This window comes from Aedes aegypti, chromosome 1, assembly GCF_002204515.2.
Source record: "Aedes aegypti strain LVP_AGWG chromosome 1, AaegL5.0 Primary Assembly, whole genome shotgun sequence".
Taxonomy (NCBI): domain Eukaryota; kingdom Metazoa; phylum Arthropoda; class Insecta; order Diptera; family Culicidae; genus Aedes; species Aedes aegypti.
The window spans coordinates 237672547-237700139 of NC_035107.1; the positions used below are offsets into that span (position 1 = coordinate 237672547).

At 38.0% G+C, this 27593-nt stretch overlaps 1 protein-coding gene and 1 long non-coding RNA gene across 2 annotated transcripts in view; one reads left to right on the top strand and one right to left on the bottom strand.

Moving 5' to 3' along the window:
• The window catches only part of LOC5578530 (intron-binding protein aquarius), a 303684-nt gene that overhangs the window by 16486 nt on the left and 259605 nt on the right, over nt 1-27593 (bottom strand). The window contains exons 3-4 of the mRNA XM_021837321.1: nt 7662-8202; nt 6654-7602 (exon numbers count right to left, since the gene is read on the bottom strand). Of these exons, the coding sequence (XP_021693013.1) occupies nt 6654-7602; nt 7662-8202 (1490 nt within the window). The remainder of the gene's footprint in view (nt 1-6653; nt 7603-7661; nt 8203-27593) is intronic.
• LOC5578529 lies at nt 17945-18938 on the top strand. The gene is made up of 2 exons (XR_002498592.1): nt 17945-18406; nt 18566-18938. It is a non-coding gene; the product is annotated as an uncharacterized LOC5578529 (long non-coding RNA).

Sequence of the window (27593 nt, forward strand, 5' to 3'; positions counted from 1 at the left end):
GAACAGGTGATGCGTTGGGACTTGGTATTCACGGCATTTCTGGAAGATTTGCCGTACAGTGAAGATTTGGTCCGTTGTCGAGCGGTCGTTGATGAAACCAGCTTGATAACTTCCCACAAACTCATTTGTTATTGGTGATAGACGACGGAAGATAATCTGGGATAGCACTTTGTAGGCGGCATTCAGGATAGTGATCGCACGATAGTTTTCACATTCCAGTTTGTCGCCCTTCTTGTAGATGGGGCATATGACCCCTTGCTTCCACTCCTCCGGCAGCTGTTCCGTTTCCCAGATTCTGACGATCAGCCGGTGCAGACAGGCTGCCAACCTCTCCGGGCCCATTTTGATGAGTTCAGCTCCAATACCATCCTTACCAGCGGCCTTGTTGTTCTTGAGCTGGTTGATGGCATCCTTAACTTCCCTCAATGTGGGGGCAGGTTGGTTTCCTTCATCCGCCGTGCTGACGTAGCCACTTCCTCCGCTGTCGTGACCCTCGGCGCCTGTGCTCTCCGTGCCATTCAGGTGTTCATCGTAGTGCTGCCGGGTATGTATGTCAAGGATATCTGTTGATTTATGAATGATCTTTGAAAAGTGTTCATGAGCTTTTGTTTAGAGATCATCAACTTTAAGGGTCCGCGGAAAGTTTGTAAAACCTGGCGTAACCTATCATGACATGACCCTACAAATTTCCGCGAGCTATTCTGACCGGTGCCAGTTAATTAACTTGGAATCTTTATCGGCAAGGCGTGTGAAGCAGCAACGACTGTTAATCTTCGACCTGCTTAAAAATAACATTGACAGACCTGAACTTCTCGGAAAAATTTTCATCAACATCCCTCGTCGACTTCTCAACGTGGCCCTACTGAGCATCCCATACAATAGAACAAACTACGGATTTAATAGCTCGTTTATCTTACAGCTAATAACGTGCATATGGCAGTTATTACTGAAACGTATTTGAAACCTGGATCCAAAGTTTGGAAAAAAAAATACAACAGGTCGCCTGGTCACAAGACGAAAAATTTAACTCGAGTAATAACGCTTTGTCGTTGACGTTAAATCAACGCTATACGTTAACTTTATCGTTGATCAACGGCTCTTGAAAATCAACGGTAGTTCCGTTAAATCGTTGAAATCAACGTCAACGAATCAACGAAACGGCGTTAATCGTTGATTAACGTTAACAACCCTGATCCAAACTGAAAAGAGATCCCAACTTTTTTGTTTATAGTAATAATCGACTTGATGCTGCATGTGGGAGAGTTGCAATCATCATTCATAGGCGTATAAACATCAACTGTTTTCGTCATTTAAAACTAAAGTTTTTGAACCTTTAGGTGTTTAAGTTGAAACACAGCTTGGTTGATATATTTGCCTTTGTGCAATGCTCTGGACAGCAAGTTAATTTGCTCCAAACTGCAGGGTGACCAGCGCACCGGGAAATCGGGAAAACCGGGAAAAAGCCTGGAATTTAGAATCACCGGGAGAAAACCGGGAAATATACGGGAATTTCAATTAGCACCGGGAAAATTTTGCATACCATGTAATGTTTTAACCAGCACGATCTATACTGTAGTGGATTCTTACAAAAGCTTCTGAATTCGAATCCCAAGTTAGTCAATAAAGTCAAGAACATGTTCTTTATACAAATGTTACCACTTGCTCTAATCCAGTAAATAATTAGCCCTTACCTGGTCTGTCTTTGAAAGTAGAATCAGCATTGAAAGTGTGAAAATTTGTGACAGTCTTCCCACAGCCTACCTGATTGAGAAATACTGAGTTGCTACAACGCATGGATGGCCATGTGATTTTCTTGAAATATCCCCAAAATTACAACTTTACCGGCATTTTTCGTTATTGCAAAAAACTCGATTTTTTCAGCACTCGTCGTATTTATCCAACTCGGCGAGCCTCGTTGGATAAATGTACGACTCGTGCTGAAAAAATCTTTATTTTGCAACTAGTTGCATACATAACAATTTTATGTCTACCAAATCTGTGACCGTTTAAAATTTAAACTATGATTCATTTAAAAATTTACTCGATCCCATCATATAAACAAGGGTCAAACTTTTTTTAACACTGAGCTTTCATAGATCAAACTGGAATTTAGCAGAATCAGAATAAACCCAGGAAATTTGAATGCGCAGCAAAATATCTGATTTCCATCTACCCCTAATGGAAATGCTTTGGTTTATGACTAAAAAACTCGTACTTAAAAGTCGTTTGAAATGACACAAAAATTCGCAATATAGTTTTTAGCATATAATTAAACCGGGAATATTTTTGAAATACCGGGAAAAACCGGGAGAAAACCGGGAATTTGAAATTGACTTTTCACTGGCCACCCTGAAAATGACTTGCGAAGATTGACTCGCAATAAGTCAATTTTTTTGTCATTGGCGACTTCAATGCCAAACATCGGTCATGGAATAATTCTCAAAGTAATTCCAACGGCAGAATTTTATTTGATAAGTGTTTTTCATGATATTTCCTAATTCAATACCCTAATAACCCAACATGTTTTTCCTCTTCTAGAAACCCTTCTACGATTGATTTGGTCTTAACCGACTCTAATCATCTTTGTAGCCAATTAATTACTCATGCTGATTTTGATTCTCAATCCTATCAGCTCCACTTTCAATTATTGTCGAGTCGACTGGAATATGTATGCAACATATATTGACTCTAATCTTGATGTTAACATTTAATTACAAACAAAACTTGATATTGACAATACTCTTGAAACTTTAACAAATTCCAGTTGAAGCCAGGAGCATTGCAATTCCAAAATGTGAAGTAAAATTTGAATCCGTGATTATAGACGATGATCCTAAACTCTTGATCCGTCTTAAAAACGCGAGGAGAAGGCAATTTCAACGCACTCGCGATCCTGCTATGAAAATTATATGGCAGGATTTGCAGAAAGAAATCAAGAAACGTTTTGCTCAATTAAGAAACTAAAATTTTGAAAACAAAATTTCTCAATTACGATACTGGCTCTAAACCCTTTTGGAAATTATCTCACCTGCAAAAAAAAAACTGAACTGCTATGGCAAATGAAATGTAATATGTTGTTGACAAAATCTAAAATAAAATCTTAAATTTGTTTTACCAAATTAGGATGATAGTGTTGTCTAATAACACAGAACACCTAGATAGAAGAAATGAATGTAATGTTTGGAATGATACTAACAAATAAATTAAAAACATAAAAACTTTCCTGTATAGCCGCGAGCTTTATCAGAAGGCTAAGGAAGGGATCACACCATCTCACTACGAGGTGGATTGATAACAAAACTCATTGCACAGTGGGACGGATTGGGGTTTTAGGAGGAAAGATGGAACTCACGCCTTCAATTGTGATTTTACGTAAAAATGATGTTCTACAAAGTTGTTTCTATTATAAAAACAATTTTTTTGGTCGGAACGAAAATTAGGGTGGCCCTTTGTAAAAAAAGATAACCATCAAAACTCTTTTATTTTAAGGAATATTGATATAGTTTGTTAAACAAAGTTGAAGATCGGAAAATTTTAAGCTGATATGACAAAAAAAGTTTTTTCCCAGCTCAAATTTGACCGTTTTAGAGCATTTTTGATGTAGGGTGGCCCTTCAAAAATAGGTTTTTGTATGTTTTTTTAGATTTCTCAGCAAAATTGTCTTCCCTTCATCTTTAGAGCCGATTAAGACTCATGTTTTGAGGTCTGTACAATTTTGTCGGTGTAAAGTTATAAACATTTTTCATAGAAAACAAACGTCAAAAGAGTTCAGCAATAAAAATAAGGAGAAAAGTCTTTTGAAAATATATTCTAAATTTACCACACGGTTGAATTTCCCGGCATGGCTCCTCCCAAACATCCAAATACTTCTGTTTTGGGATTTGTCAGGTTTTTTGGGAAACATTCTGATTGGAAGTTACGAATGCTTAATTGCTGCAAATCCGTTTACAAGTAATTTGTCCACCGTAGGAGATATATCGTATCTGAAACGGTATATTACTAAAGTACGATTCCTGATTATGACGCTGACTTTCAAGCCTAGATTAAGGAGAATAACTAAATGCATTATTTGATCATGTTTAGATCTTCTTCTTTCTGGCATTAACGTCCCCACTGGGACAGAGCCTGCTTCTCAGCTTAGTGTTCTTATGAGCACTTCCACAGTTATTAACTGAGAGCTTACTGTGCCAATGACCATTGTTGCATGTGTATATCGTGTGGCAGGTACGAAGATACTCTTATGCCCTGGGAAGTCGAGAAAATTTCCAATCCGAAAAGATCCTCGACCGGTGGGATTCGAACCCACGACCCTCAGCTTGGTCTTGCTGAATAGCTGCGCGTTTACCGCTACGGCTATCTGGGCCCCATCATCATGTTGCATCATGTTTAGATGTTTTTACTAATTAAGGCTATTAACGGTTATTAACATATGAACCAGTCATATCGTTAGCAAACAGATCCATCGAAGAATAATACGATTTTTATTCACATTTTAAAGCTATCGTCATGTCAACACATTTTTTTCTTGTTTTCCCTAAACCAACATGTAGAATTTTTTTTTTGTTATTGAGAAGTCTTTAATTTTTCATCAGAAAAAAATTGTATCAATATTCTTTTCTTTTGGCATCGCGTCCCCACTGGAACAGATCATACTTCTCAGGTTATTGTTGTTAAGAGCACTTCCACAGTTTTTAACTAAGAGCTTTCTTTGCCATTTTTGTCATTTTGCATTCGTGTATCGTATGTATTAGTATCGATGATACTTTATGTCCAAGGAAGTAAATTAAATTTTCATTACGAAAACACTCTCGTATCTATTTGATTCCATAAGCTATATCTTTTATGTTTGCGTTTCAATTAGCTCGAAAAATGATGGGAAGACAGTTTTGCTGAGAAAATTGAAATAATAAAAATAAAACACAACAACCAATTTTTGATGGGCCACCCTACATCAATAGCGAAAAATGCTCTAAAACGGTCAATTTTTGAGCCAGAAAATTTTTTTTTTGTCAAATCAGCTTAAAATTTTCCGATCTTCAACTTTGTAGAATAAACTATTTCAATATTCCTTAAAACAAAAAAGTTTTGATGGTTATCTTTTTTTACAAAGGGCCACCCTAATTTTCGTTCCGACCAAAAAAATTGTTTTTATAATAGAAACAACTTTGTAGAACATCATTTTTACGTAAAATCACAATTGAAGACGTGAGTTCCATCTTTCCTCCTAAAACCTCAATCCGTCCCACTGTGCATTGCATCAAAATATGCGCTTTAACCTTTTGATGTTCTTTATGGTGGTCATTTTTATACAGAATTTAGCCACCAGGTGGTGCTAGTGGGCATGAAAGTTTTGTTTTGCAAATATCTCAGGAGCCTGACCACCCGGAAATATGGCGTCTTCGGCAGAGTTGTTCCGTTGCACAAAGGCTATTTTTAATTGATGTTTGAAATTCGAGATTGGCTAAGAAAATGAGCCCTTGAGCTACTAAATAATTTTGCTAGAGTTGCCATCTTTCCAAATAGTCTGGATCCTGAAGTATCGACTAAGCAGTTTCATGATCACTAACGCCACCTGGTAGCAAACTCTCCAGTAACTTGGCATAAATCATGATAGCTCTTGCGCTACTGAATAATTTGCTCGAAGGCGCCATTTTCAGGTTTGTCCTACTCGGCTCTAGATTTGGCACTACTTCCAGAACTGCATTTGGTCCCAAGTTTGTAGTATCTCAAATTTCTTGGCTTAAATCATGATAGCCCTTGAGCGTCTGAAAAAGTGTAACGCAGACGCCATCTTTCTAAATGGACAGACTCCTGAGATATCAGCAAAACAAAAAAAAAAAAAAGTTTCATGCCTACTAGCGCCACTTATCGGTCAAATTCCGAAATAAATGAGGTACCATTAGAAAGCGCTCTACCAGAACAACTTTACAGATTGTGAGATATACCGATTTCAAATTGTGGTCTGTTCACGCCATACTAGTGATTCTTGAGGAATACATTTCGGTATGGTGTCGATAGATATCTCGGTTTATTTAGTCTCATCGGATCCTTATTGACGGTTAACAACGTTAATGGTGAAATACGAAGGCGCATCGTTTGTGGAAATCGTTGGCTCTAGAGGAAACTGTGTTCTATGTTCATTGACCAGGTGCAATATGAACTGAAAAGCATGTATCGCAACCAAGGAGTAAAAGAGGTTATAAACCTTATAAACCGAGTCAATTGGCGGAATATTGTTGGTAAAATTTCATCGAAATTTGTGCTATTGAGGTAGAATAAAGCATAAGCATAAGCATAGATGACCGTACAATTCGTAGTTGCTACTCCGTGATTGACCAGAACAATCGAAGTTGCACAGGGAATTAATGAATGGGGCTTGGGATTAGCTTACCATTCTTCAATGTGCACAAATCGAGAGCTCAAATTTAAAAGTCAATAACGGCGCCGGCCACGTCCTTACGGTCATCGGGGAAGGGAAGGAATGTTAGTGTGACTACCGTTGTTACTAGAGACCGAGATCACCTCTGCATCTCCACGGTTGTCATGGAGAGGATATTGGGTTAGTGGGATAAGGTAAATTTGTGCTATTGAGGTAGAATAAAGGCAAAAAACTTTACAATATTATACACAAGCAAACATAAATTTAAACTTACTTCTTCGGTTCGTTGTACTTATAAGGTCCACGTTTTGGGATCGCGTACGGTTCCACCAAGATCCGTTTCGGTAGCTCAACCTTCTTTTCATCCTCCTCCTCGTCGCTACTGTCGACCTGCTCTGGAACATCCTCGAACGTCAACCGGAACGGACGTACCATCTTACTAGCTTCCGTTTCCTTTACCACCGTTTCATAGCCAGGGAAGCTGCCCCTCACGTGGTCAATGTCCAGAAAGGTGTCGTTGAAATCTAAAACCCGGGCCTGATCCGGCATACGACTGTAGTGAGCCGCACCGGGGTCACCGTACCCTAGCAGAATATCGTGCAACCACGGTGGAACTACACACTCCGTATTCATCAAGTGACGGATGGTCTCCAGAACGGCCTTGAAGTTATTCTCCTTCGGCTTACGACGCATGATTATGTTAAATCCTTCATACACGTCATCTCCACCCGTCTGAAGCATATCCATGTCAACTCGATACTGATTGGAATCTAACCAAACTCGGAAGGTTCGTTGCTCGCCGGTCAATTGCGGCCGTTGTTCGATTCCATCTTCGATGACTCGCCCGTTGGCGTCCAACATGCCCTCGATTTCGCATCCTCTTACATGAACTAATCCAACTTGCGGTACAAAATGCTCCTTATAATCGTACTTGGTTCCAATCGGTGTCATCGGTTTCACAGTGATCAGAAAGCACACATCATGCTTCCGTAGATTCTCCCACTCCTCCTGGATCTCCTTGCGAACGTTCAAAGTAACGCTGACATCCGCTCGAACCCGTGAAGGCTTTTTCTCGCCAATGTGCGGTTTGGAAACCTCAACAACCGCAAACGATTGAATCGGAAGAGCCATGCGAGCCCATCCTCCAAACACCACCTCACCTTCCTCCGATTGCCACGGAAGCATACGACTGACGGCGTCCTCGATATCCTGCCGGATTTCATCTGAAATACGTAACGAAACTTAGTATAACGATTTCCTAAAGTGTACAAATCTCACTTACAAGTAGATTCCAACCGGAATAAATTGAAGTTCCGCAGCAAGTAATCGTGAAGCGTCAAGAACTGCAGATTAAGCTTCGGAAGCGCCAGACACCCTTCCCCGGAGTAGTACTCCGTGGGAACAATGTTCTCATTCCAAATGATCTCCTCTGTCGGGTACAGTGGCATCTCGTTCAGTGAATCCAGCTGCGACACTCGGCGTTCATGCCGGGAAATCAACAGTTCCCTCAGGAACGGTTCATCCAGCCGATGCCAATCAAAAGGTGCCACGAGCTCTTCCGGTACCAAGTTCAAGTAGCAGGCGATCTCTTTCAAACTTTTGCCATCCAGGGCACCAAAGTGCTTTTCCAACGATTCGCGGGTGTCCACATTGGCCACGTTGGACAGGGCGAACAGTCGTAGGTCCGGAAACTTGGCAAATGCCGCTTTTTGCAAGGCTTTGATCTTGGAGTAGTGGATCTGGGTCATGTCGTGATCGGTCAACGGGTCGCCGGTTTCATCGTTGATCTCGAAGCGGGCGTAGAACTTCAACATGTCCAAGAGCTGAAACGGAAGAAGCAAAGAAGTAGGAGAAAAATTACTTTATTTATCAGAATTATGAACAAGAGATGAATTAATGGACCAACATGAGGTAATCGAGAAGTAGGAGCAAACTTCTATGAACAACCACGTGGAGCTGAGATCGCAAGCAGTTAAAAATACCTAAGACAACGTAGAAAATTTCGAGACATTTTTGTAGTTCTGCATGTGAACCTTTACCTTTAACATTGCTTTTAAAATTTCTATTTCGGTATTCCTTGAAACAACTTCCGTGCAATTCCTTTCGATTTGATTGACATGTGTCTTGCATTTTTACAAATCTGTCAAAATGTCCTTAAACATAAATTCTTCAAAAATTTCCTTATGAATTCATATTAAAACTAGTTTTTCTAAATATGTTTCAAAATATTTTTTTTTTACTTATCTCGTTTATTTGGCAGGCTCAGGCGCCGTAGGGCATAACAGAGCCGACATCTTTCCTTTGCGTTAGTTTGCGGAAGTTTTAAGGTTAGTTAATACATTTGTAACAGGGAAGGAAAGGATTTATCGGGATTTCTTAAGCTACTTAGACTACTAAGCTTCATCTTGAAGGGACAGGATAATCAGATCTGTAATGAAACTAAACAGAAACTGTTTATGGGAGACACGACGAGAAGAGGACAATTTTAAGGAGAAAAAGAAAGACAGGGAACGAACACAATCAAACTCGGATATTGATACGCTTCAAAAACAGATAGATTAAATTCATATATTCTAAATCAAGGCCAGCCAACACCTCCCTGACAGGCTTCTGCTGCTTTCCTTGGATCCGGAGAGTTTCAGTCAGTTCGGATCTGATGCCACGATGCTCACTGCATCCCCACACAACATGTTCGATATCCTGGTAAGCCACGCCGCAAACACAGAGATTGCTTTCTGAGAACCCAATACGGTGGGTATGCGCGCTTAACAAATAGTGATTGGACATAAGCCGACACATGACACGAATGAAATCACGGCTCATGCCCAACCCCTTAAACCATGGTTTTTTCGACACCTGTGGAAATATGGAATGCAGCCATCTACCCATTTCTCCGTCTCTCCATTTCTGTTGCCAGCTGATCAAGGTCTCCCGACGGGCCAATGCAAAAAATTCATCGAAGGCGATTTGACGCTCGTAAACATCGCCTTCTTTAGCGCCTACCTTAGCCAGAGAGTCCGCTTTCTCATTGCCCGGAATGGAGCAATGGGAAGGGACCCAAGCTAGGGTAATAGTGTAAGAGCGATTTGACAAAGCACTCAATGCTTGGCGTATTTTATTCAGGAAGTACGCTGAGTGCTTCACCGGCTTCATTGACCGAACAGCCTCCAGAGAGCTTCTAAGCTGTCGGAAAAAATGAAGAAGTGCTCGGGTGGGAGAGAACTGATGTACTCTAAGGCGTAATGTATAGCTGCTAGCTCAGCAACATATACAGAACATGGATTTTGAAGCATGAAGAAGACGCTATGAAAAACGTTGTAAACACCGAAACCAGTGATATCATCCATTTTTGACCCATCAGTGAAGAATTGCCGGTTCTCGCTGACATGCCCAAATTTACTTGCAAACATGGGAGGGATAAACTTTGAACGAAAGTGATCTGGTATACCATGGATATCTTGCTTCATGGACAAATCAAATACTACAGAGGAACAGTCGAAGTCTAGGAAGTTATCACGATTGGTGTTAACCGAAGATGGGCTAACCTCCAGCGTCATGTACCAGTAGTACACACTCATGAAACGAGTTTGAGGGTTATGTTCAAGCAGCTTTTCGTAGTTTTCAATAACCAATGGATTGAGAACCTCACAACGGATAAGGAACCTGAGTGTTAACTCCGCGAAACGATCTGTCAGGGGCTGTACTCCTGCAAGTACCTCTAAACTCATTGTGTGAGTCGAGTTCATGCAACCTAGCGCGATGCGAAGACAACGGTACTGAATCCGCTGTATCTTCAGCATATGTGTTTTCGCCGCGGATTGAAAACAAAAGCTACCGTACTCTAAGACCGACAAGATGGTTGTTCCACCAGATCTTCCGGATGGTTGTTGATCAGATCTTCCGGATGGGCTCCCCACCATGTTCCGGTTATAGTTCGCATGAAGTTGATTCGTTTATGGCATTTCTGTGTCAGATACACAATGTGGTTCCCCCAGGTGCATTTGGCGTCGAACCAGACCCCGAGATATTTAGAAGACAAGCTATGAGTGATTGTCTTACCCATGAGTGTAAGCGGAAACTTGGCAGGTTTGTGTTTCTTTGAAAAGACAACCATCTCAGTTTTCTCCGCAGAGAATTCGATACCCAGCTTTAAGGCCCAAGTAGACAAATTGTCCAGAGTATCTTGTAAAGGTCCTTGTAGTTCGGCTGCTGTTGGTCCTGTGACAGAAACAACACAGTCGTCTGCAAGCTGTCTTAACGAGCAATTTTCCATGAGACAGTCATCAATGTCTCTCACATAAAAATTATAAAGAAGGGGACTTAGACATGACCCCTGGGGGAGACCCATGAAACTGACAAGTTGCTAAAACTCATATGCTTCTCGGACAACAAATTGTACAAAAAATTGTTCAAAATTGATGAAAGGCCACTTGCTTGGAGTTTGTCTGAAAGGACATCAACACAAACTGAGTCAAAAGCACCCTTAATATCCAAAAATACTGAACCCGTCTGCTCTTTTTGAACAAAGGCAAGCTGAATTTCTGAAGAAAGTAGCGCAAGACAGTCGTTCGTTCCTTTGCCTCTGCGAAAACCAAACTGCGTATCTGACAGCAAGCCACAGCAGACCCATTTATCCAGTCGAAAGAGAATCATCTTCTCTAACAACTTGCGAATACACGACAACATCGCAATTGGACGGTACGAATTATAGTTCGACGCGGGTTTCCCGGGTTTTTGGATGGCTATTACTCTCACCTGCCTCCAGTCATCCGGAACAATGTTACACTCCAGAAAGTGATTAAACAAGTTCAATAGGCGCCTCTTTGCGACGTCAGGTAGGCCCTTAAGCAAATTGAACTTGATTCGATCCATTCCTGGAGCGGAATTGTTACATGAAAGGAGAGCAAATGAGAATTCAACCATCGAAAATAGTCTATCCATGGCGTCCCTATCCACCGGGATATCTCGTCGCACGCGATCAACAGGAACGGAATCCGGACAAACTTTCTTAGCGAAATCAATAATCCACCGAGGAGAGCTCTCTCGATCTTCATTAACCGACGATGTATTACGCATTCTTCTTCCGACGGTCCAAAGCGTTCTCAACGAGGTCAAGCGTGATAATCCTTCCACAAAATGACGCCAATAACCGCTTTTCTTCGCTTTGACCAAGCTTTTAAACTTGCGTTCAAGGGAAGAATAGCGCTCATAGTTGTCAATTGAACCACGTTTCCGGAAGTCTTTAAACGCGGCGGATTTCTCGCGATAGAGTGCCTTACACTCGTCATCCCACCACGGATTGAGAAGCTTCTTACGAACCGACGGACCAGGCACAGGACGGCATTGTGCTTGAAGAGCGCTGTTGAGAATCAACTCGGATAAAAACCGATACTCTTCCAACGGAGGAAGTACTTTTACCGCTTACTTTCCATCAATGATCGCATCCTCGTACTTTCCCCAGTCTATGTGCTTTGTGAGGTCGTAGGCAAGATCGATGGATGAAGCCTGTTGTGTTCCATTGGAAATTGAAACTACGATCGGCAAGTGATCGCTACCATGGGGATCCTGGATTACCCTCCATGAACAATCCAGCAATAACGAGCTTGAACATATTGAGAGGTCTAGTCGGCTATCCCTAGGACTTCCATCTTGAGCTGGAGGTGCCACTCGTGTAACTTCCCCAGTGTTGAGAATTGTCATATTGAAGTCGTCGCAGAGGTCATATATCGAGATATCGTCGATCTCGGAGGAAGATATATGGAGGCGACACTGAGGCTTTTGCCTCGGATAGTCACCTGACATGCAACGACTTCAATGCCTGACATCGGCGGCAGATCGACTCTGTAGAACGAGTGATGCTTTTTGATCCCCAAAAGCACTCCTCCATATGAGTCGGATCGATCCAGGCGAATAATATTAAAATCATGGAAAGGAAGGGTCACATCAGGTGTTAGCCATGTTTCTGATAACGCAAAAACATCGCACTGTAAATTACTAACTAATTTTCAAAATATTTCTCCGATTATTTTCAATAAAATCTTCAGGTGTAAGTGTGTTACTCTATTGTGTTCCTCCAAAATTATCAACAGAGAATTATCTATAAATTCCTTCAAATATCACTCCATTGTTTCCTGCCATAAACATTCAAATTAATAATTGATCAGTACTTCTAACTGTTCTATTAACATACCATTGGAAATTCTCCCAGAGTTTCTGTAGGATTACGTCCTAGGATTCCTCTGAAAAATTCCACCATGGATTCATCCAAGATTTTTGAGGGGTTTATCTTTAAAACAGATTTACAATCTGGAATTTGTCCAGCTTGGTGGCCTCGTGCCTCTATTTCTGCTACTGAACAGAAGATTATAGGCTTTCGATCTTGCTTTTAGCTTTGCATAGTCCTTCAAAATTGATTCCAAAGCAACCATGGACAGCAAGAGCTATAAAGCCGCTGTAGGAGCTGCTGTTTCTTAGGATTGGAACTCAAAACCCCTTAGCCGCTTGTTCTGTCTCTTATATTTATTAATAATTACCGTAATCCGGGGTAACATTGATCATTTTTCTGAATGTTTCTTCAATATTTCGTTTGAAAATGCAAATGTTGCAAATTTTAAATTTTTAAAACAAGTACTGCCACCAATAGCTGTATACTGTATTTTGTTTATTAAAAGATTTAAGCATGTCGAAAAAAAATGTTTTATGCGGTTTTTTGATTTAGCTGATATGGGGTAACATTGGTCACCTATGTAAACAACGTTCGGTAATATTGAAAACGTCGTTACATACTTAAATCATGGCCCCTGAAGCCGAATATGAAGGCCAAACGCTTACAAGTAATTTACTTTTTAAGTTACTTTTGTAGCAACGAGGTTGTGATCAAGGACAACAATTCAACGTAGGTGGCCCTGGAACAGAGTGAAAAAACAACTTGTCATTGTTAGTCAAACTATTACGCAATAAACATCAAATTTATTTCATCTTATCCAATTCAAACGAAACTGTTGACTGCTGAACTGCTTGAAGTAGCATCTGAGTAGAACTCAAGCCTCGAAACCGTCAGCAAAAACCTACGATTCCCATTGCAATATCCCTGGTTGCGATACTTGGTCCATCTTCCGGTAGGTACGACCCCAAGTTCCCCGCGGCAACATCCCTGGTTGCTGACATTTGGTCCGTCTCCCGGCAGGTACGACCCCAAGTTCCCCGCGGCAACATCCCTGGTTGCTGACAACTTTAAAATTAAAAACACCTCGAACCACGGAATACGCCTGAAGGTAGGCAATTTCCTAAGGCAGTTCTACATTCTTAACAGTGTCATCCTTAACAATTAAAATCATTATTTCGAAAAGTTAACAAAATTTTCGCATAAGGTAAACGCAATTTTCCCAAAAATGTTAACTTTTATTAGCTCTTGAATATGAGAAAAAGAAGCACTATTCATGAGTTGGAAATGTTTCATCAATAAATGATAATAAGAACTTTTGATAAGATGAGTCATTCCGATCAATGTTACCACGCTGATCAATGATACCCCGGATTACGGTACTTTAAATTAATAATTACACTAAGGTAGAAAATGTAATTAGAATCTATTTTTTTCCTTGCACTGTGGTTCGACAGAAGAATTTTATCAGTCAAATGGTAATATTTTTTAACAACTTCCGTATTTTTATTCAAACATAATATTTATTCTTGAAAAAAACGTCAATGAATATTGGAGAAGTGGCCCTAATCAGCCGTACGACGTAACTTAGTCGCGATGCTCTCACAAGAGCGCTGGACGGCACTAACGTCCAACTTCCGGATCCTCGATGTCAACAGCTTCGTACCGTTGGCCCACCATTTATTTTTGTACACTAGGCAGGCCTGGTAGTGAGTTATTTTTAGTGACTTTGTTTATTTTTTCGACCTGGTTACAAAAAAGTCACTATTTGCAACAAAAAGTCACTAAAGTCTTTTTTTTGAGAAAAATTGTCACTAAAGTCATTATTTTTGTGATCCGATGATAAATCAACGATAATCTGGAATAGCTCTTTAAATTAAAAAAGCAAGACAGTAATGTTTTACGTAGGCTGACCATAAGCCAACCAGATGAAAACGGGATAAATAAAAAACAAAAACGGGACAATTTTTAAAAGACATAGATTATGCAATTGGGCTTCTTTCCCCGAACTCCAGTTCCCTGAATGACCCGTTTCTCCGAAGCCATTTCCCCGAATGGCCCGTTCCCTTGTAATGCAATGCAGCTCAAAAAGTGCAATAATAGTCTTTACCCGAGCAGGCGAAAAAAGCTAAGTAATAGCAAATTTTGATATGGACATACAAAAGTGATATTAACTTTGAAGATATAAGAGATAAAAGATCCGAAAATAATATCCAAAATTTACTCCATGCTAATACTATTAGCATATCAAATTCAGCTTTTATAAGATCTCACCAATATCAACGAGCTATTCCTTAGATCTTCCAACATCAAATTTAGATATGGCTCAGAAGTTCCAGGGATAAAATTTTGATATTATATTCAGATCTTTTATCTCTTATGTCAATCAAATCAATATCTCGATTTAATGGTCAGAACTTTGCTACTGCTCGGATAGCGAGATAGTGTTGAATTAGAAAGATCGATAAGCTACCAAAGAAGGAGATATTTGATCATTCTCGACTAAATACATATTGGCAAAAATACATATTGTTCACTACCTTGAAATGCAAAAGGTTATGACAATTATGAGTGTTAGAACTTTTCGGAGAACTGAGCTATTCGGGGAAATGGGGTTTTCGGGGAACTAGCATTCTTAGAACTGGCGTTGGGAGAACGACATTCGGGAAACCGTCATTCGAGGGAAAGTAGCAGAACCAGATTATGCAATCACAAGCTACATGTCTGTATGATTCAATAAAAATCACTTAAGAACCTTGAAGCTCATTCTTTGATTTCCGAAAAGCAGCGTTTTTTTTAAGAATTTTCTAAAAAAAATCGTTACTCTTTTCAATTTTTCAAATTCAAACGTAAATTTTTCTAATATTTCATTACTTTATTGAAATATCCACTTTTTAAACAGTTAATTCAATCAATTACGTATCAGAAGTAAACACATAGTTGTTCTTTTTCATTTTAGGTATTATATGAATAATTAGCTTATGAAGATCCTTATTTTGGAAATCCACCGAAATTTGACATAAATATGAGTAAAAAAACGCAAAAAGTTAAGTAGAAGCATGTACGGATCAAGTTTAACTCTGTTTGAGAAACTAATAACTGCTTGTAAAATAGATGAGTTAGACAATAAACTCTGAAATATTTCTAAAAGCTGTTTGTTATGTTGTTATTTTTTTTTTACTGGTGATGAAAAATATGTGCCAATTCTCCATTTCCAAAAAAAAAAAAACGGGACAATTCGAGCATTTTCCATAAAACGACGGGACAGTCCATCGAGGGATGAAAACGGTACTGTCCCGTTAAATACGGTACATATGGTCAGCCTATTTACGGGGTTGAAGTTTTTTTTTATCAGCATATCAAAGTGTCTAGAGAAGAATCCCATTGACAATCAATGGCGTGCTATCCAAATTGAGTTTGGTTAAGTTTTACGTTCAATGTATTTCGTGCTAAAAGAAGTAAAATTGCATGCTTGTGCAGCTCGTAAAAACAATAACATAATGGAAAGTTGAGAAGTATGTTGAGCATACGACACAAAGACAAAACGTAACTTATGGATCAGATGAACAGATGCAGGTTTAGTTTTATAACAATAATGAACGAAAATATGAGAGAGTGTAACTAGCAATGCAGGCTGAACGAGAAGCAGGAAAACTGGGTGAGAATGTTCCTTTTAATTATTGGCGGGTTATTATATAATATTGCCATCGTATATCTAAATAATCAAGAGGGATCAGGGAGCCAGGAAATACGGAAGAAAACCCTGTTTCCCATCCCAGGAAAAGGAGACAAGGTAACAGTGAAGTGTGCACCAAAATTCTTAGCAACGCCACTTCCAACGATTTTTATTATCCCTTAAAATGAAACGGTTGGTACGGTTGTCCTCGTTTCTTCCTTTGTAAAAGTTTAAAAAAAATTGAGAGATAGTTCATCGAAAACAGATAAAGCTTCAAATAAACCACTCGGCTAAGGAAGGCCACTAGAGATACAAAACACTTGTAGGTCGAAATTCAGTATAGGGTTAGGCGGGGCAAGGTGGGTCACCTAAGGAATGGACCACTGTAACTCTTAGCTTATTTTCTGTAATAAAAACGATCGAAATACCAAACAATTAGAAACCTGCAATAGATGAATATTTTTTAAATTGTCTCAACCATTTAATCAATTGTCATTCAACACGCAGCAATAAAGACATTGTCATCTCTCATTCTTGTTGCAAAAATGTTATTCCGCAACAACAGTTTATCACCACTTGCACAGAATACGACAATAATCGCTCACCACGTGTACAGCGATTTTCTGGGCTTCGCATAGGAATTTTCAAGAACTTTATCCGTGTTGGTAAACAATGCCACATTATCGAACAGCATCCATAAAACAAATTTGGTTTTGTGTTCAACAAAAACTCATTTATTTTATTTTATTTATATTTATATTATTATATATTTGTTTGTTTTTCGTCTGTTTTGATGACAATTTTATTCACTGGACTCAACTCATCCTGCTCCGTATTTTTTGCATGGGAAAACTTGGTTCTTAAATTCTGGCACTAACCTATCTTGCCCCCTGCTAGGTACTCTTCTCAATTCCCACTGTCTTATGATTATGACAACACATTTGCAGGCAAAGAAAACGCACGTTTACTCTGTGCTTTTGTGGAATGTGCCCAGCCCTTCTCGTTTTCCTTATTGGCATTACGTCCCCACTGGGACACTGCCTGCTTTCCAGCTTATTGAGCACTTCCACAGTTATTACCTGAGTGCTTTCATTGTCAAATTTGCTACTTTCGCATTCGCATATCGTGTGGCAGGAACGATGATACTCTATATCCAGAGTAGTCAAGGACAAATTTCCATTACGAAAAGATCCTTAACTGACCGGGAATCGAACCCAGACACCTTCAGCATGGCTTAGCTTTGTAACCGCGGACGATACCACTAGGCTAAGGAAGTATCTGTCCTACGCAATTCTGCTGATGATTGTTGATACTGATTCGAGGCTTGTGGTGAAAACGATTTAGAATGCTAGCAATCAACAACGTCCTGGAATACCCACATATACAGTATTGGACAATACATTTACAACTTTTTAGATGTTTCATACACAACGTTATAGAGGACTAGAATTAAGTGATTTATGAACCGATTTGAATGAAATTTTCACAATTTGCCAGACATAACATAAACTTCATGCTATATTTTTGAGTTATTTCCCAATCTTGACTTTGAAAGCAATAACCGTTTGACTTAAGTTATTTTTTTGACAAAGTTTCATACTCGACATAACTAAGAACAATGAATGGCTTCATGATAGCAAGGTTGTAGATTTAGACGAGAGCTACTCTACCGAAGTTGATCATTTTATATGGAAAATCTAAATAGTAGCAAATGTATTGTCAAACACTGTAGGTACATAAACTGGCACAGGCTAGCTATCTTCTAATAGCCTTTTTGAATGCATGTCAACGCCAGACCCAACGTGCAATGTGGCAAATGAGAATTGTGGTAATATATTGGAGAGGTGGAGGACATTTGTGGGACCTACGGATCCTGCCACATACCACAGACAACATCTGTGTCTGTTGATGTAGGCTCACACATGCTGTTTTGTTCGTCATGTTCAAGTGCGGAAAATCAGCTGACAGTAGTGTAAGAAAGCTCCGGAGATTGTACGTTCACCGCTAGATTAAGAAAAAAAGTTGTTCGGTGGATGTAAGGGAGGTTGCGCTTCCGCAAGCAAATGCCCATGACTTTGTTCGCAGTGTCAGTTGAAATGATCGTATTGTGAAGTAGCTACGGAACGTATTGATGAAAAAATATTCATCAAAGCTCGATAAATTTCATTGTAAAAACACAATAGTTTATGTAGGTACTACAGTTTTTGAAGTAGAAAGGACTGTTGCAGTTTTAACAATGTTTTTTTTTCTGGAATACAGTTGATTGGAAAATGGATAATGTCAATTGATTACATGACAAAACAATATTGTCAAACCTTTTAGAATAATTGAATTATAATTGTTTTAGATGTTCCAAATTAATCATGGCCAAAAATTTCACCGAGCCATCTGCGGTGATGCGTTCGATTGAGATTCATACTGCCAAGATGTGTCGGGTTTGCTTGCAAAGGCACCACTTGGTGGCCATTGCGCGGAATCCTCGACTCGCTTGGTGTTTCTCCAGAATCCTTCCAAGCGATCCCGATCTGCCGCAATTCGTCTGTGCGACCTGCGAACGGATGGTCGACATTCTCTACCAGTTCGATGTGCTAGGAAATTTGACGGCGAATCTGGTTCGGACGTACGTCACCGATGGAGGGAGGTTCCCTCAGACGGGCATGATCGAAGAGGAACTACAGCGGGCCGAGGAGCGTCTGCAGAGAACAGCTTCTTCAAAAAAATCCAAATCACCAGATGAAGATAGGAAACTTGTCGAGAGACCCATTTTGACACCGGTTAGGAAATCGGAAAAGTACATGCGATCCGTGGAACTTCTGTTTGGTGACTCACCAGATGTCAAACAAAAAATCTCTAAGGTTGAGTAGATGACGAACTATTGAAAAACAGTGCTTTTGGAATTAATGTCAATGTTATTTCGAGAATTATCAAGCTGTTCGACAAATTAATTGATGTAGTTCTTAAAACGATAATGATTGAATTCGATAGACAAAATCCTGATACATATTTTATAAACCGATAATATTGATGAATGTGGAAAAAACTAATAAATTTTATGTGAATTATTTTAATTATTTGGATATTTGTTTGTGTACGTGGAAAAACTTGTTAGTTTATTATGAAATATTTTAATTGTTTGATAAAATATACTGTAACACAAACGTTTGTGTAAAATATATAATGTTAGTTTTTTATTGAACCAATCATTCATACATATTATCTTATCACAATGTCCCATACAAACTTCGATATTTTACCTACCTCACCAAAACGGATTGCCGAAAATATGACATCCGAGAATTCGATGAATTTCGATAAAATTTCACACGGACTTTGCATATAATTACCGAGATCGAATGCACCTGTTATTATTCATAATGATCGAAAGTCGATTTTCCGTTTTGGGGTAACTTGGATAATGGGCATGTAAAAACGTGGTGATCCAAAACCAAACTACTGATTGACATTATTGTATTTAGAACCGGATTGGATAATGTTGATAGAGAACGTGGATTAGTTTTCCTGCATTAAGGTACATAATTTATAAACAAAAATCAACTAAAGAAAAGTAGAGGTAAAACAAACATGACAAACACTATTTCGATTCGATAAGAAATTAACGTAAAAAATATTTTATTTTAAAATAATTTACATAAAAAAATTTACGTAACAAATGTTAAAAACCATAATAAAATGTTTTTTGAACTTAAACCAACGAAAATCATTTAAAGAGTAGTGTGTGATCCCTTGACTGCGACTCTTGCTCCTGCGAAGCGGGTGATGCGGTCAGGATCGAACGTGTTACGCGTGGAGTACAGTGAAAAAGTGTATAGTATTTTACGGAAACCCCAGTGCGGCGACGGAGAAAAACTGCTTCACATCCTGGTAAAATCGTTCTTTATTATTGTTTACTTTACTCACTTATTACCAATTCAAACTAAATACGTGCCAGGGTCGAAAATATAATTTTCGATTCGGGAAGTGTAAAAACATTGCATATATCCATTTGATATCTGGATGTTTTTATGCGGGGCTTACTGTGAATGAAAATGACCTCAGAATGTGTGTGTATTTACTGCCATTCTTGAAATGGGTCGTTGGAATTTCAGTAGAGCTATCACCTTTCATCTCCCGGGCTAAAATTGTCTGCAGATATAAAGATATCGAAGGGTATTATTAAATACATGCATACAATTTTCTTCCATAAAAGCACTGCCGGCCAGTGGGAGGTGGATTGTATCACACACACATAAACCAACGAAAATCATTTAAAAATTCGGTAAACATGTGTTTCTGGCCTAAACTTAAGCGTTTGGTACTAAAACTGAGACAGGGCTTTAGGACCCTATTGACGTCAGACATCAATTGGGAGGCTCAAAATGGGAAAAAAAATATTCAGGGTACAAACTTTTGTACGCACAAATAAAATACAAAAAAGCTTTTTAAATTGCAATTTATGTTTTTACTATAAACAGTGACTGTAAATCGAAATACTTTCAGGTGTTATTTTTCAAATAATTCAAAAAATACCAACCAGAAATCACCCAAACTTATTTTCGGGTGACCTTAAATAATTCATCAGGGTATTTCTTTGATAATGTCTCCTGGCAATTTGTATGACATCATGCCATGGATTTTGCCAACATTTTTTTTTTTCAAAAACGTATCCAGAGATTCGTTTAGGATTTCGTTGAAAAAAAACGAGAAAATAATTTCAAGAGTTCATCTTGAAATTCTTTAAGGATTTTTTTTGCAGAAATTCTAACTATATTTTTTTAAAACATGGTATTTTTTCCAACGCTTTCGTGAAGAAACTCTACACAATATTTTAGGTAATGCCAGCAGGGTTTTTTCTAGTATTTAAAAAAACTGCACTATAATATTCCTAGTAATAAACTATCTGGCGTTCCCATACAGGCGTCAATTAATTGATTTTCTAAAAAATTGACAATGAAATTTCGCAAATTTCACATGGATTTTTCAAGAATTCTTCAAAAACTCCTACAGGAATCATTCTAGGATTTTATCAAGGTTTCAACTACTCTGAAGACCACAGAAGGAATTTCTTGACGTACCGTTGGCCAAAAAATCCCGTGGTTTTCCCGAGTATTCCTTTACCAATAATTTTAGGTATACTTCCACGAATTGTTTGACTTATTTCAAATATACTTCTTGAGATTTGTCTGAGGGTTTTCAGTATTTTTCTTAGAAGTTTGAATTCCTCAGATAATTGGAAATCCTTTTAAATAAGTCCTTATTTTTTCCAGAAATTTTCTACAAAGAGGTATATGAATTTCGCTGAGAATTCCCCATAAAATAATATCAATAATAAAATCAAATATTTTATCTTATTTGTACAGAACTGAAATTGAAATTTCTTCTTCTTTTTTGGCATTACGTCCTCACCCCAGAATTAAAATTTGTTGAACTCTTTGAAGACTCGTGGAAATAAATCTTGGAATAATTTATAAGCATAAGCATAAGCATAGATGACCGTACAATTCGTAGTTGCTACACCGTGATTGACCAGAACAATCGAAGTTGCACAGAGATTTAATGAATGGCTCGGGATTAGCTTACCAATGTGCACAAATCGAGAGCTCAAAATTTAAAAGTCAATAACGGCGCCGGCCACGTCCTTACGGTCATCGGGGAAGGGAAGGAATGTTAGTGTGACTACCGTTGTCACTAGAGACCGAGATCACCTCTGGATCTCCACGGTTGTCATGGAAAGGATATTGGGTTAGTGGGATAATCGCCCCCACCAGAGCAAGCGACGCGATCAATAGATCAAACACTACTAACGATCCGCGGCGCTTTTTCATTTCCCTACGCGAACGACGCGTTTGATCCTGCCCTCGTCGCCCGCCCCCGCAGGAGCAAGCAAGTTATCCAAAAATACCCTCAAAGATCCTTTCAACAAAAACTATTTTCTGGCGATAATCCTGGCTACGTCCTAATGTGGGTGAATTTTACCCGGCGATATTTTGCAATCCACCCTGAGCGGGGTCCAACTGCAATTCTCAAAATTAATGATTCTAATGTTAGACGAATTCCATCCAGAACAAATCTAAAAAAAATAAAAATCGTTCTCGATAATCTTTGAATTGGATTACATTTTTCACATGTTTTTGGCATGGTACAATAAGTGTTTTTCATAGAAAAATTACTCATTTTGACTCAAGAATAACTTTTTAAAATGACCTATATGCTTTGGCATGCAATTTATTTGGAAAATTCTAACTCCGAAACTATTGATTTCAGAGAAAAATGTTCTACGAAGATGTTGCAGTAAACCGTTTGGACTAAAGAAAAAGATATACACTGAAAAAATATTTTATGATTTTTCATGAAAAATTAAAAAAAAAATTAAATTTGAAATTACACAAAAACACCATTTTCAATATTTTTGAATTTACGCCATAAAATGGTCTATGCATTTTCAAAAGTTATTCTTGAGTCAAAATGATCATTTTTTCTATGGAAAACACTTATTCTGTCATACTAAAAACAAATTTACTGCAAATCGAAGATGGTCGAGTTCTGTGACTGACCGATTTGACATGGAATTTGTCATTAGTAACACAATATGTTAACGAAACCATTCGGCATTATTCCACGCATGTATCTCTACTTCTTTATTCAATTCTTAGTCGATTAGACAACTAATGACATACTAGAAGCTCATAAATAAATGATTTGAAAACAATTATCTACTTTCATTTTCAATCTAACATTTTTTAGTGCTAAAATCTTCTGGAAGAGTTTATTAAACTTAGATTCAAAATTTCGAATCAAATAAGTTAGAGAAAAGTTCAAACATCATTTCCCCTGACAGTAAAAGGAAAAAAATACGGACTATTGAGAAGAGTGACATATTTTTAAGAAGCGTAGTATAGCATAGTAGAAATTAGATTAGAGATTTATATGTTTAATACATTCCAATAACAATTATTTGTTCAAGCTGACAGATTCAATTACAATATAATCAAACATAAAATCGATACAACTTATTATAGGCGTTTTTGTAAATTTAGACCCCGAAAATGTTAGTTCGACACCATTTTCCCGGTGATCAACTCAAGTTTCCGGATTTTCTCGTTTTTCCCGGTAGATTCATATTCTCGTATTTTACCTGATATTCCCGTTTTCCCGGTTTGGTGGCCACCCAGATTACAGTCGTTGCGTGTTTGGAACATTTTTCAAAATTTCGCCATAGTAAATTCCATATTAACCCTCTAATACCCAACCCCGCCTTTAGACGGGGTACACTTTGGAATTTTGTGTATTTTTTCGTAGCTCGGAAATCAAAATTATTTTATTTTTGGCTTAAACCTTGACTCATAACACGCATGTATGAAAAGTTTTTTATGACTTTTGGAAATTTTTTGTATTTTTGAAAATTGTTTGAAAAATTGTATTCTTATATAACCTATAAATGCCCGGGGTTAATTTAACGTGTAATATAAAAAATCATACCTTTTATATTTTTCTACGACCGACCTATCACAAAAGAAGAGCCTGGTGGTATCAAAATAATTTCAAACCTGTTTTTCCGTTAGTTACACGGAAAATAAAATACGCTCCGAAAAAAAATTGAAAATTTAATATTTTTAAAAGTACTGCAAAAATTTAAATTTTTATTATTGCCAAAAATCAACAACCAGAAAAGGCTTCAAGAAAAAATGAAAAAAGCTAGGGATGTTCAAAAATAAAAATTATAAAAATCATAAACCAAAATTCAAAAATTCACGAATAAAAAAAATAATTGCCCAGAACGTGTTTAGAACGATTTTAGATAACGAAAAATAATATTTAAATCGAAAATAAAAATTTGGGTATTAGAGGGTTAACCTACACCGTCTTTGGGCCACATTTAAATCACTACTGAAAAAGCTGAAAATTTCACAGAACACTATTTTTATCGTAAGGATGGTAAAAAAGATATAGCAGACTGGATTTTCATTTTTTTTAAATTTTGGACCGCCCTTATGTTATAACAATAGACACTATCCAATCCAATGTCATATATAACTAAATACCCCACATCGTATCCAATCATCTACATAAAGTGGGCTGTAGTAGTGTTAACTAAGGCAGGGATGTCATTCTTCTTGAAGATTCACAGTCGGACTCTGCACGGCTTTATTTATAACGAATGACTTATAATATTATCTTACTCAATATATGAGCTTCACATCTTGTTTTAAAGATGCTATTTATACACTGTTAAAAAATGGAACATTACACGTCGTGTGAACTTCATATATGCGATGTAAACATGAAGTAATGTAAATTTAAGCCTGAAATCTGTAAAACTTTGTTATATGTCACGTAATATGGGGGGCCTTAAAACTTTGTGCTATGAATCAAAACGGTACGAGCCTAATATTTTTGAATAATTATTCGACTCACGACATTTGAAAGTATTCGGAGCATTTTTGAAAAATAAGCTTTTCTGAGGATCTGCCCGTTCACTCGAAATTAAATTACCCGAAGTACATAAAATTTGTTTGTTTCTTAAAGAATGAATGAATTTTCTTTATTAACGAGACTTTCAGCCCTTCTTAAAGAAAAGACTTTCAGTTTTTGTCTTTTCTCTATTGATAGGAGATTATTTAAATCACTAACGAAAGAGTTATATCGACTATAACGCATCCTTTGGCTCTTTGTAGTTGGAACATTTTTCCCTTATATTTGGTCGATTTTTTGCATTTAGAATTGACGAATTCAGCTCAAACCTCAACTGAAGCCTCTGAGTGTCCAAATGATCAAAATTGGAGGTGTTATCCAAGAATTTAGTAATTTGATCATTATGGGCCACCCTAGTGTACACATTTCATAACATGACAATGCTCTCATGCGTTTGTATTTGTTAAATAAACGAAACAATAGGGATTGAATGGTCATTGCCCATTTTATAACAAAACCATCTGGATAGGAAGGCAAAATATCCATTTTCGATGTGTACGTTGTTGAACATTCAGTGTTTCCCACAGACTCCAGCAAGAATGGAATCCCAGCTCTGCTCCATGTGCCAACGGGAATGGGCACCAATCGCAAGTTATTCGGAAGAAACCGATGGAATTTTGGAGGAGCTTGCCGAATCGTTCGAAGTGGCACGGAATTCTTTCCGCGGCAATAAATTCTGTGCGGATTGCCACAAACTTCTGACCCTAACCCACCAAATCAGCATCAAAATTCGCAAACGCAAGCAAGCCGAGGAGCAGGGTAAACCCGTACGGAGACCATCGGTTGGACAGAGCGAGGGCAGACTATCGCTGGCCAAGAGGATGCGTTCGGCACAGCAAGCCGCTCGCCATCGGGATCCAGAGCGTGGCGGATGCACCGAGACGAAGGAGAATTTGTGCGTGGATAGGAAAGATGAGACCGTTAGCGAAAGCAAATCCGACGAAGGGAACTATCCTCCAGAAAATGACCACTGCATCAGGTTTTATCGAGAGAGATCTCGATCATTGTAAGGTTAATAGTGTTTTCTCGTGTTGAGTCGGTTTGATTGAATCAGTTGCTTTAAAAACTGGAAACGATTAAAGATTATGAATAATTTGTCTGATATTATGACACTACATTTGATATACAATTTCAAAAATGAGATCAGTCTTGACGATATAAAAACTTATAAATTATGTAAAAACTTGATTTTACCGTTATTTTTACCGAAAAACTCCACAATATGTGGCATAATTCTGTCTAAAGGAGGGTCAAGCCAAGCGTGACAAGCCTTACAAAATTTTCAGAAGACTCATACGAAAAGTGTGACGAAGGGAAGGGATCGAAAAAGTTGAAATTTAGCGTGACATACTTTGTGTACCACCCCTAAGGGGTATGACGATTTGAGAGAGTGTTTGAACATAATGAGATACGAGACTATACTGCCTATATTTGCATGGTCGACGTATCCACCAGCACTATCTTTGCTGGGAAAATGCGTTTTTGTGTTCCCAGCTGTATTCTTGAATCTGTCAAAAAATCTGTGCATTAGCTAAAGATTGAAATTCAAAAGTTGACTGGGGGAGACTTGGTGATTAATTTCTTACTTTTGTCATCTACAAACGTGAGTAATGGATGTAAAGGGGTGACTGAATAAATAAACTCCCATTCCTCTTACGCCTCTTTTAGAATCCTGCATGTCCCCAGGAAAAATACTGTAAACGCCCCTGGAACTCATTTTACCCTCCTACTCGACTTCGAGTCGAGTCTAGTACACGACACTGAAGACGGCAGAATTGAGGCAGAAATACACGTATCTGTTAAACAATACAAACTCTAGTAGAATTAAATGGTATAGTACAAAATTTGGTTTTCATTTATTTATAGATCTTCTACAGCTCGAAGATTCATTTACTAAAACGTCCCCTACGAAAATAACTTATTCTTTAAGTTAAATCAAATGCATCCTGCTATCAATTATAATATAATCACATTCGTATTGCTTGGGCAGCATCCATTTATTACGTAACGCTAAAATTGGAAATTTTTGACCCCGCTTTTTGTATAATATTTTTTTAATTTTTGTATAACCGTAACGCTTATTTGTGGATGCCGCCTTAGAACAAATTCCATTAAAATCCATCGGCCAGTTTACACCATCATCATCTGGTGAGCATGTTGCACGAAACACTGTTTTGTGCAACAAGACCTGCAGATGGCGGTAGTGTAAAACGTCAAACACAAAGAAAAACGATGTGCGCGCCTCTGGGTGTGAGGTTTGAAACATAGCAAATTTGAAAAGATCGTTAAATAAGTGATCGATGAAAAAAAATTTCAGTGTTACGTCTGTTTGTCTGTGATATAATACTCAAAAATCCACTAGAGCTTTTTAGCTTTTTTAAAACTCCACCAAAAATTTTTATTGATCACTTTTCCAATTTTAGATCAAAGCGACTCAGAACACAACTTTATATATGACTTCGTAGAACTTTGATCTTTATGTTTATATCTGTGAGCAGCTGACCTAATAAGGTGTCAAACCCACGGTGTTGCCAATGTTTATGTCTTGTATGCTGAAAAAACCCATTGCAAACTGTTGCCTCGAATTATCTCTTACATTTTTTACAGTCATCGCTAAAATAAAGTGTCCGCTTGTTTGTGTCCATGCAAATTGGCAAAAATCGAATGCTACAACGGAAAATTCTTTCGATAAACTGTTTGTACTTCATAGTTAACATATATTGTTTGTGCATAACAAAAAACAAATTGCTTTAAATTTTGTTTTTCACAAAGACAAAACGAATGTGCCAAAAAAGTGTGTCTTAATTGAGTGCCCACTTGGGGATTCTTTTACTAAACAATACTTTTCTTTTATTTGATCATTTTTTTTTTTGTCAGGTATACTTATTTTAGCTAATCAAGACTTT